Source organism: Aythya marila, assembly GCF_965140915.1.
Source record: "Aythya marila genome assembly, chromosome: 2".
Lineage (NCBI taxonomy): Eukaryota > Metazoa > Chordata > Aves > Anseriformes > Anatidae > Aythya > Aythya marila.
Window position 1 is genome coordinate 112,336,489 of NC_139043.1, and position 12,043 is coordinate 112,348,531.

General features: G+C 46.3%; 1 protein-coding gene across 4 annotated transcripts in view; it reads left to right on the plus strand.

The window, feature by feature from the left end:
• Window positions 1-735: 735 nt before the first annotated feature.
• The window catches only part of KLHL14 (kelch like family member 14), a 66,074-nt gene continuing 54,766 nt past the window's right edge, over window positions 736-12,043 (plus strand). For 3 of the 4 annotated variants that reach the window (XR_014316882.1, XR_014316883.1, XR_014316884.1), the window contains exon 1: window positions 1,372-2,737. Coding sequence is in view for 1 of the 4 variants with exons in the window: in XM_082753116.1 (XP_082609242.1) it covers window positions 1,803-2,737 (935 nt within the window). In the remaining 3 variants the exon portion in view is untranslated. Of the gene's footprint in view, window positions 787-1,371; window positions 2,738-12,043 lie in introns of those variants that run through there. The other variant, XM_082753116.1, reaches the window with a different exon arrangement.

Below are 12,043 nucleotides of genomic sequence, written 5' to 3' on the forward strand. Positions count from 1 at the left end.
TCTCTTTTTTTTTTTTTTTTTTTTTTTTTTTGAAGGAGCGAGCAAACCTTTAAAAAGGAAGGACAATTGATTTTTTTTTTGGGGGGGAGCTTAAGTGAACCTTTACTTTGGCAGCCGGTTGTGGAGCAGGTAAGTTTCCGGCCTTGTGTCTGACCGTCTCCGTGCATTTTTCTTGTGTCTCCCGATGTGTTTGTTGTCGGGGGAGAGGAGCGGGGGGTGTGTGTGTGTGTGTGCTGGAAGTGTGCGCGGGGGGGGCAGTTGTGTAACAAACGCGTTGGCAGAATAAACTCCCAATTGCAAGAAACGGGCAAAAACGAGGAAGAAAGAAGGGGAGGGAGAAAGAGGAGGAGTGTGAGTGTGTGTGTGTGTGTGTGTGTGTATATCTGTGTGCGTGTGCATGTATGTGTGTGTGCGGTGGGGAGGGGGGGGGGGATTGACCGGGTCCGCTTAAAGGGGGAGGCTCCGGGAGGTTTTCTCTTCTCCCGGCGGCGGGGAGCGGGGCTGAGCGGCGCCGGGGCAGGGAAGCGGTCGGAGGGAGCCCCCGGCAGCGCCGATAAATGGGGCGGGGGGGCGAGGGCAGGCGGCGGCGGCCCGGCGCTGGCGAGGAGCGACGGAGCGCGCTGCAATGGCAGGAGCGGGGCTCGGCGGGATCCCGCTGAGGAGGAGGAAGAGGAGGAGGAGGAGGAGGACGAAGGAGGAGGAGGAGGAAGAGCAGCAGCGGCGGCGGCGGCGCTCCCCGGGGCGGGATGCGGCCAGCGCGGGTCGGTGGCTGCGCAGCCCCCGCAGGTGCGGCCCCGCCGGCCCCTTCCCCTCCCCTGCCGTCCCTTCCCTTCCCCTCCCCGGGCCCGGAGCAGGGGCAGCAGCAGGAGGGGGGCTCCCGGCCGGAGCGGGGCCGCCGGGCAGGGCCCCCCCCGGTCCTTCCCCCAACTTGAACTTCACGCAGTTACCGGAGTTACGGCGGCGGCGCCGTCTGCGGCGGGGCCGGGCTGGGCAGGACAGCCGGGTCCGGGGGGGCTACCTCCTCCTCCTCTTCCTCCTCCTCCTCCTCCTCCTCCTCCGGGGCGCGAAGTACCTCAAAGCCTCCCAGCCGGGGCGGAGGAGGGGAGGTGTGGGGGGCTCAGCTCCGTGCCCCCGGCCCGGGGATGGAGCGGGTCCCGGCGCCGGGAGTTGCCAAAGCCGGGGCGGGGTGGGCTGGGGGGCTGCGGGCGGGGATGCAGCGGGCTGCCCGCCTTCCCGGCGGAGTTTCAGCCACTTGCTAGTTTCTCCGGCCGCGACGAGGAGTTCGGGGGGTTATTTGGTGTGTGGTTGATTGCTCGGGTTTGGGGTTGGTTTCTTCCCTTGTGGCTTTTATTTTATTTTATTTTTTTTGGCGGGGGGTCAGCTTTGCAAACGTCCCCGGCTGCCTCGCTCCTCCCCTGGAGAGCAGCCCGGTTTGCACCGAGGAGGGAAGAGAAAGGGGTGGTGGTGTGTGCGTGGGGAGGAAGCCCCCAGATAAATCCCCTCCGGCCATCCCAAGTTGTAACCCCCCCCCCCCGGCTCCCCCGAGCCAGCCCGTGGCCGGGGGTCGCCGCCCAGCGGGGGCTGACTCGGCCGGCAGGGGGTCGCCCTGCCCCTCCAGGCGTGCCCAGCCAGCCTCCATGTGTCCTGCAGGCCTTTAAAGCTGTGTGTTTATTGTTGTGTCGTGTGTCGTCCCGTCCTTCCCCCCCCTCCCACCTACCCACCCCACCCCGACCCCCCCTCCCCACCCCTCTGCCCAGGTTGGAGGAGGGTTTAAAAGGCAGGTGTGCCGGAGGCCGCTCGCCATGTCCAGATCCGGGGACAGGACCTCCACCTTCGACCCCAGCCACAGCGACAACCTGCTGCACGGCCTCAACCTGCTGTGGAGGAAGCAGCTCTTCTGCGACGTGACCCTGACGGCCCAGGGCCAGCAGTTCCACTGCCACAAGGCCGTGCTGGCCTCCTGCTCCCAGTATTTCCGATCCCTCTTCTCCAGCGGCGGCGGGACCGGCGGCCACCCCCACGCCCTGGGGCTGGGGCCCGGCGCCCAGGACGGGCTCGGGGGGCCGCCGAAGGAGCCGCCGCCGCAGCCGCAGGAGGAGCCCGGCACCCCGTCGTCCTCCCCCGAGGACAAGCTGCTGGCCAGCCCGCGGGCCATCAACAACCTGGTGCTGCAGGGCTGCTCGTCCATCGGGCTGCGGCTGGTGCTGGAGTACCTGTACACGGCCAACGTGACCCTGTCGCTGGACACGGTGGAGGAGGTGCTGTCGGTCAGCAAGATCCTGCACATCCCGCAGGTCACCAAGCTGTGCGTGCAGTTCCTCAACGACCAGATCTCGGTGCAGAACTACAAGCAGGTGTGCAAGATCGCCGCCCTGCACGGCCTGGAGGAGACCAAGAAGCTGGCCAACAAGTACCTGGTGGAGGACGTGCTGCTGCTCAACTTCGAGGAGATGCGCGCCCTGCTCGACTCGCTGCCCCCCCCCGTCGAGTCGGAGCTGGCGCTCTTCCAGATGTCCGTGCTGTGGCTGGAGCACGACCGGGAGACCCGCATGCAGTACGCCCCGGACCTGATGAAGCGCCTCCGCTTCGCCCTCATCCCCGCGCCGGAGCTGGTGGAGCGGGTCCAGTCGGTGGACTTCATGCGCACCGACCCCGTCTGCCAGAAGCTGCTGCTGGACGCCATGAACTACCACCTGATGCCCTTCAGGCAGCACTGCCGGCAGAGCCTGGCCAGCAGGTGAGGGGCGACACGAGGGGACGGGGGGGGCTCCGCCGACACCCGCAGCACCCCTGGAGCCGGTGCCAGGGCGATGCCGGCCGGGCCTGCCGAGGGGCCGCAGGGTGGAGGGAGGTGGGGGCCTGCTGTAACGAGCCCTCACAGGCTGATTTCTCTCCCCCCACCCCTAATTTTTAACAAGGAGTTGCATCTTCAGGGCGTCCTAAGCCACAACACCCACGTCCTAAATCCAGATAATCCTTGTTGTTATATACACCTATATAAATAACTGCGTTATCCGCGCACGCCCCCTTACTGCTGGTGTTCAGGTGATGTCCGCGTTGTGCAGGGAAACTTGTGACTTCATAGTCCGGATGGCCATGGCCTGTCAGTTGTTTTCACTTAATAAGGTGATGAACCATGATGTCAGAGATTGGCAATATGAGGTTGGTGTTGGGAACTGAAAGCACAGCATAGAGTTTAATGAATAGTAAATATACCCGAAACGAAAGAGGATTTTTTTTTCCTCCGTTTAAAATATGTTTATACTTCATTTCATTCTGAAATGGAAAGATAATACCATCTTCCAAGTACAGTGTCACGGTGGCACAGAAATCAACGCACACTTTGAATGAGATATTCAGCCTTTTAACTAAGAGGTGGCTACTCTTAATGACTTAACAGTAGCAAGAAAAAATAATACATTATCTAAAATATTTAACAATGTGCTCCCTTAGCATTAATGCAGAGGATTGTTTATATCTTCATGTAAGAGGTACCTCAATGATTTAACTTCAGAAATGCTCTGCCTTCTTTTATTATCTCTAGCTAGCTGGCTCTGTTAGTGTTTTGTCGTGCTTATCACCTTGCTCTCTAACCGATTCTCACTCCTAAACCCCACAATAAAAAACAAACACCAGCATTTTGCAAGGTGAAGTGTTGCTGAGGTGCTGCTGTTACAGCTGGCGTGTACCCTCTGCATTTCAATATTCAAAACCATCGACTTTAAAAATGCAAAACCCGCCACCGACTTGTTAGTCAAGATTCTGCACGCCACCTGGGGCATGCCGGGGCTCCTGTCCTGGTGGATTGCTGAGATACCAGCCTGCTTGGTTCAGTGAAGATACCTTCCAGCTTCACTGGTCCATATCATTTGAAGGATATGTAGTGGTGTTCTGACCACTGAATGCTTACAAGTGTCATGGATGCTGCAAGAATCTGATACTCTGGTGCTGGAAGCTGGCTTTTCGTAAGCGGGAGCGCACACAAAAGGAGCGTATTTGAGACCTAGATTAGATTCAAAGTTGCGTTTCCTTAATAGCTTATGGGGGAGTCCAAATATCACCATTATTTTTGTCATAGGTCTGCACGTATGTGCAGATAATAGTATTTCAGGAGACCCTTAACAGCGAGAGATGGTAACACGCCATCACCTTTGCAACTTCAGCATGTGTTCAATGGCAGCATTGTCACTGGCTTCTGGTGATTGAGTTCTTTGGTGTTGTTGAAATTGAAGGGAAAGCATGCAGATTTCTTTTCTTTGTAAACAGGCATTAGAACTCCCTCAAAATGTTAGAATGTTGGAGATGTTGAAATACTCTGTGATACAAAATATAATTGGTATATTTTAATTTAAGGTCCTGGGAATTTGTAAAGGTCACGAAGGCCCATTTTGAATCGTAATCATTTTAAGATTTAGTCAGGCTGCAAAAAGGTACAAACGCCTTCTTAAGCATGAATGAAAAAACAAAAAAAAACAAAAAAAAAGCATACCCAGGACGATAGAAATTTCCTAAATTGTGTTTTGTCTTACCCATGGTGTCTCCAAAGCTGCAATTCTGACAGGTTGATGTTCAGTAAAATTTTATTTTAGGAAAGAAAATCTGCAAAGAGTTTCTTGAGTTACTAATTTGCAGAAACAAATCTTAAAAGTAACTGAACAGTTAAATACCTGTGTGAATAGATAAAAATTATTTCACAGAGAAGGACTTTTAACTCAGATTACCTGTTCTGTGAGCAATGATGACCTCGGTAATTTAGAATTTTGTTTTATGAAGCTTAATGAAAGGTCATTCACAGAAGGCTCACATATCTTTAGAAAGAGATAAATTGTTCCTCTTGTGTGGTATAATATATACTGCAGAGTACAGTATATGTTAGTGAGAAATGCAAGCAGCACGGAGCTGTAGTCACCTGCTGACAGCGTATAGAAGAAATTAGGAGAATTGCACTCAGAATGAGAATTTGCTAATAACTTTTCTGCCTTTTAAAAACTATATATATTCTTTTCAACAAGCTACTTAAAAAAAAAAAAAAAGCGTACCTGTGTACGCTTTTTATTTTTTTTATCCACAACCATTTTGGGGTACTTTGGAATTTAGCCTACTTACATTTCTTAAACAAAATGAGTGTAATGGGAAGCCTAAAGTAAGGTGATTCTCTTCTGAAGTCTAAACAGGAATAGCACTGTTATTTTATTATTTTTTTTTTTCTTTAAGCTTCTTCTTTATCTGCTAAATCACATGTACTCACCTTCCTGACAAAGACAAGTTTTTGCTATTGCCAGGGCTGAAGGACTATGGACAGCAATTTTGGATCATAATCCAGTCTGTGCACTGTGAGCAGAGTTATTCATAACGTTTGTGTTACAAGTGCAGATCCTGCAGTGCTAGGAATGCCTGGGCTGGGACCAGTGTCTGGTCTGTCTTCTGTGCTACATTTGCGGGGCTGTCAAAAAGAGCAAACGGTATTTACCTGCAGTGAGAGTGGATTTTTTTCAGAAAATTTCTGAGAAAAGGTAAATGCTTGAATGATCCCATAAAATTTTGTAAAAATTATTTTTCAAATAACAGCAACTAAATGATTGTTGTCTAAAAACTTGAGGATAACATTCCCAACTTCTGAACCTTGCCATATACTCCTGAGTTTAGGACTTCCTCATGGGAGATGGGTATTTCAGTTCTCATCTGGAATTTAATCAGGTGTTTAAGCAAGTTAGTAATTCTGTTGACTTTGCTCTCCCCTTCTTGGGGTTATGCTGGAGCTTTCTGGCTTCTGTGATTTTCACCTAAAATAGGCCTCAGCATGTAAGCTGCTGTAAAAGCTTCCTGAGGCATGGTCAGTTATGACATAAGATGAAGAAATTCCAGTTGACTTCAGCATAAAACAAATTGGGCCCATTATGGTGACCCCAAACATAGGACTGAAATGATTTTGGCTAAGCCTGAAAGACAAGGGTAACTCTATGCTGTGACATGTTTTCTGTAGTTCTGAGAAGAAAAGGCATTTAGAGAGAACGTTCATCTTCTAGTTATTTATTTGACTCTCAGGACATCACTGGAATACTGAGTTGATTAAAATGTCTCTGTGGTTTATTGTGCAATACTATATATTTTGTATAATACACTCTATATGTTTTCAATTTTTGAAAAGTTCTGGGTTAGAGCATTACAATGTTGCTGGAAAGAATTTCACTTTAAAAGATGAGTGAGCTAATGAGAAGTATTATTGCTTCAATGTTTACTTGCAACAATGAAAATGGCTAAAAACACATCTCTGGTGTGAAGTGCCTAGTTTTTACCTTTAATTTTATTTGTGCTAATGTATAATATAGCTGTAGACAGAAAATGGAGAATTATAGAAAAAATATTTAAATTACAGAGCTTATCATTAACTGTTTTATATAAACATTGTTGCTTTCTTATAGAACATTGTGATGATTTTACGGTTTTTCTTGCCTGTAACTATTTATAATTTTTTCTGTTTCAGACAGACACAATAAGGTACTCTGGGAGGGAAGAGGCAGCCTGTTATGGCCAAGGAGTTGTTTATCAGTCACAGAACACATGCAACTCCTATTGAAATCAATAGGAATTTGGGCAGGTTAGCTCCTGTATGGATTTGCAGGAAGAGCAGCAGAGAGATGTTCGTATAGCTAGATCAGGTGACTGAAGGCAGGGGAGAGTGGTGAGAGTAAAACTGAGAGGGAGGCGAAATACAGAAAAAGAAAGAAATTAAGATACCCCAGGGGAGAAACAGGTCCTAAGTAAAGGAAGAAAGAAAGTACAAATGAGGGAGGGAAGAACGGAGAGAAGTACAGCTGGAAAGGAAGAAAGAATAGCATACCAAGCAGGAAAACAGGGAACTGGGGAGGAGGAAAAAAAGGCAAATAAAAGACAAGAGTGGTTGAAACAGAAGAAGAAGGAAAAAAAAAAAAAAAAAAAAAAAAAAAAAACTAATTCTTGGCAGGAACAGCAGCTGTTGTCAATAACAGCTGAGCATTTTAGTTTCTGGAAAACCTATTTCAGATGTGGGGGAGGAAAAATGGATGGGGATAAACCAACTGACCTGAGATGGAAAAAGTCATAGGCAGGAAATATGGAATTAGAGAGTGAAAGAGAAAGGAGGAAAATAAAAAGACAAAGGGATAAGAAGGCTAAGCCTGACCGTGCTGTCTGTTTTCTGGGTTCAGTGAAGTCCCAGAATGTACAGACCCAGCTGTTTTTCTATACTTTTGTTCCCTGAGTTACTAGACCTTCAAGAGATTAAAAGTGTGAATTCTGATCCTACTGAAGCTGATTGTAGGGGTTTGTATTTTTCTTTTAATTTCAGCAGAGAGAGGGTGTCATCCAGACTGTTTTGTATTTTGTCGTATTAGTGAAAATGTCAGGGAAATTAAACTGACAGGGGATGAAGACAGTATGACCAGTTTTCACTCAGTAGAAGGGTGGTCACTGTTGATGAAGAGGGAAAACGTAAAGTGAAGAACAGCATGAGACAGTAGCGTTTACGCGGAAGACACATATACCCAGTCTGTTTTTACTTTCTACAGAGGGGAGATTAAAAATCTGAAGAAACTGGTTGTCTCTTGGCAACTAAATAATTTCCTTCTTGAATGCACTATTGTCTGCATGTTTTATAGTTCAATTTGACTTCTTTTCCTGCTAAGATTTTCGACAGATCTCATTGGGTGTATTTGCTGGTTGTAAAAAAAAAATAAAAATAAAATAGCTTGTTTGTTTCCCTGAAATACATTGTCATGTATTCTAGTTAAGTAGCCACCTGACTAGATCCCTTTGTGATCCTAATGCCAATATTTGATTTTTTAACTAATACTTGTTCTCGTGGTTTACTGCAAATGAGAAATATTTCAGACTCCAAATTAATGTCTGGATAAAAACCACACCTTAAAATGTACTCAAATTACTACCGTTTGCATCACAGTGTGAATGAAGTGAACACGAGGCCCGGGTTTATTTCAGTGGGCTTTGGATCAGGTCTTATGTGCCTGAATTAATATCAGTAAATTGTTCCTGTGCCAGGACTCTCTCAGCTGAGCTGCAGAAAGGAGACTGACACATTAGAGGCTGCAGGGAAGTGAACCACAGAACTGTAGTCAGTTTAATCCTAGTTAGTCTCACCTACTTGCCTTACTTGCCTTACGTGCATTCATTTGCCTTTGCAGCCAGGCTAGTGCTGAAGTGCAAGTGGAGAGATGTCTGAATATCCAGGAGGAGGGAGGACTGGAGCCCAGGTGACTGGTAGAGGCAGCACTGTTGCCCTAAGACCACTGCTGTGGGTCAGTCCTTTGGAGCCTTCCTAATGGCATGTGTAATCCTCAAGAGCTGCGGTGGCACTGGGGAGAGCCACTTTCTTGGCCCAGTTACAGTACTTGTTAGGACAAGGGTAATTTATAAAGTGTTTAATGGTCTCTCTTATGGGCAATTGTCTTTCCAGCAGCTGTAGATGAAGAAGGGGTGCCAAGTGTCATGTGAGCCCGTGTTCTGGTCAGAGGTACCTAGCTACAGTAATCTCCTCTGGAAACTGCAAGCCCCTCCTGATTTAGTTCCTTGGGCAACACGTAGTCCCAATATCTTTATATCCTTTCCCCATCTCCTGCCCTCTTCTGCACCAGAATTTCAATTGCCTTAAAATCCCCTGCTTCAAAGTCTCCTGAACCTCCAAACTACTCATTTTCCCTTACCAGTCCCCCTCATAGGCTCCTCCTTGCTCCCACACCGCTCTGCCAGGTAGGACACCTCCCCATATCCATCCTACCTGAGCTTCACCTCCTGCCCCATCTCTTGAATCCTTTGCTGCCGTGCTCCCCAGCCCCTCCGTGCACCTTCCACCAGGCTCCCTACTTCTCACAGACTGATGCTGTCTCCTCCACACTTCTCCACTCAGATCTCCGGAGGCTGCTACAGCTGGTTGGGCTGTGCTGCTCCTTGGCTTTCCTTCACCCTGCTCCTTGAGGCTTCCTCCCCCTTTCTGGCTGCTGTCCTTCTCCTTGGGATCCTCCTGCAGGAGTGCCGCCTGTGTTTGTTTCTTGCAGGGGGGACGGAAATGCAGGCACAGGCTGCATTTATTAGAATTCACCTGACAGAAATCTGAAGGCAGAGCAGTAGAAGATGGAAACCCTGGCCTGGTGCTATTTACACCCTTTTCTGTATACATTGACATATGTATATAGATATATCTTCTGTCTAAACTTTTTCCAAGAGGGGTAATAATTCACTGGAATTACATAGTCAGGGGAAATCTTCCAAACCCCCTTGTTTTAGAGGGAAAATGAAGTTAATTTAGGAAAAAAAAAAAAAAAAAAGTCTTACTAAGCCACTCAAACTGAGGATAAAATGATGGAGAAAAGGGGAGCTTCCTGTACTTTAAAAATAAATAAATTAATTAAAAGTGTCCCTTTACCACCATGTGCAGCACTCTCGTTTGCAAATCCTATGGATCCCTGAAAGAGTAGAGTTGTCTCTCATGAGGTACAGTGCTGTTCTTGTCCAAGCTTTGGCAACACAGTCCAGGACTGTTGTGTCAGGGAGAACATGAGCCACAAAAGGTGTAGAGACTCCTAAATAAGAGCATTCCCTATCAAAACCCTTGTAGTATGATTTGATTGTACTATTTACAAATTGTGTGCTGTAGGATCAAGGTGAACATCATACACACCTGTCTCTCAGCTGCCTGCATGCCCTCTCTGAAGGTTTTCTGTCCTCTTTTCCTTACATGCATCCCCCTCACATGGAGAGGGGAGACACAGAGGAGAGGGTCAGGAAGACCCTGTCTGCATTCAGTCTGTGAAGGCGTTTTGTTGCTTTGGATTACTGTAGTTTCTCCTTAGAGTGGAAGAATACTGAGGTTCTGAGTCTGTAGCTACTGACCAGTAAATGAAGCAGAGGTGGAACAGTGTAATTATTTCAGTTTACACTCAAAGAGAAAGTACAACAAGCCTTGAGGGCAAGGGAAACAAGGAGAATAAATACAGAGCACAAAGTCAAGGCAAAGTATTTTTCTAGCGGGGGGGAAAAAAAAAAAAAAAAAAAAAAAGTTTTGATTCTGTTAAACATACCCTATGGAAAAAAAATCTTCATAATCTGTAGAAACACCACTTTATCTTTTCACACTACTGTTATGTTTTAAAAATCAAAGCGGTTTCATAGCTAGCAAAGTTAGTTGTTGTACTTTTTCAAAGTATGGTCTGAAAATATTAAACATCAGAGTTAACTCGGATCCTAAATAAAAGTTTTGGGTTGTCCTCCACTGCTCTGTAAGCTTTTCTTTCTGTTGTTGATGTTGAAGATCCTGCCTGGGATTACAGGCTCACCAAACTACCATATAAAGAAATAAGAGAATATGGGAAGTTGAAATTTGCTATTAGACACTTTCTGGCATCATTTTTCATATTTGCTGGCTTCCTGAAATTTTCTTTAAAGACCGTCATGCCTATTGCCATTAGTAGTCAAGACTTCTTGCTGTATTCTTGGAAAGCAGACAATGAACTTTGAGCAAATACTATCAGCTGCCAAGTTCAGTGGAAACAGACGGTTTGCACTGAAGCTGGAAGCAAATAGAGGTTGATGCCACAGTGGGTTCTTCTCATCTTCCCCTGACTGCTGCCTCCTTTCAGGAAGAAAAAAAAAAGAAAAAAAAAAAAAAAAGAAAAGGTAACCCATCATAGTTATGTGAGGCAGCAGCAGGTTCTGCTGCTTCTCCTCAGCTTCCTAAAGAAAAGGAGGCTCAGCTGGGGAGAACACAGCCTCTGATGCAAAGACCTGCTGTAGCCATAGACATCTAAGACAGAATCAAACAAAAAAGGGACTTTCCGACTTTTCACAGTCATGTGAAATTGCATGTCAGTAAAAAAACTTGACTGAAATTTTCTAGGAAAAAAATGCAGAGTTGACCACCCTATAAACATTTATATTATTTAAACATTGACCATTCTATAAACATTTCAATTTTACCACTTTAGTCTAAAAAAATTATAAAAAAAAAAAAGAGGAGGGGAAATCAAATTTCAAAAGTATTTAGCTTTGATGTTTTCTTTGGTTTTATTTTTTAAAATATTCAGAATGAAGCAAGTTTCTTTAGGATTCTTCAGAACTGCCAACAGTATGGTAAATCAGTTGTCTGCATAGTTTTGCCAATACAATTCATGACATGGGAGACTTTGTGACTCAAGTGCCAGGATAAGATTTGCTATTAAAATTACTGTGATTTCTGTCCCTTATAATGCTTCAGATATTCACTGAGTTCCTAGTAAGGTTATCTTCAGCATTCGGATCTCAGTGAATTTAAAGATGCCTTCAGCTGATCTCTGTGTGTAGATATCATCGCTATAGGAGGTACAGAAGGAAATAAGGCCTGCAACTGCAATGCTGGAGCAAGGGTTCACAATAAACTTCCACACAAAGAGAGTTGGTTGCAACATAACTGTGATGCAAAGGGAGTGATACCTTTGATAAAGGAAATGTTCAGGGAGATAAGCTTATCACACAGAGGATGCATCCATTAAAGCCTGTCTCAAGCTGTAAGGAACAATGGTGCTGGGTAGGGATACAGCAACCTTGGCAAAACTCCACACGGGAAAGCTGCTGCAAACCTTTCTGAGGAAGCAGTACCAATCTCCTGTCAACATGAAGAATAGGCTGGTGATACAGGGAGACAGAGATGAAAAGGACATTCCTCTGGGTTCCTCCCAAAGAAATACTGATGATAGATGCCACTCTTCCAGCAAAATGGCCCGCCCCTAAGACAGCTAGTGGATCAGAAGATCTTACTCCAAAATGAGGAGACGTTCACTTTAAATATTTTCCAGCTTAAAAAAATTACCCTAACTCTTTGAGATGTACTTAGAGACCCGTCTAAATTAGTAACAGCAATGGGATTAGATTCACAAAGAAAAATCATGTATTCAGAGCTCTAAACACTTTGAAAGTTATTTTAGTGCAAGGAATGGAAAAATGCTTAGCAACTGTAGATATAAAGGCATTAAAGGAAACCTTAACTTGCCATGTAACTTTTCAGCAGTTCAATATG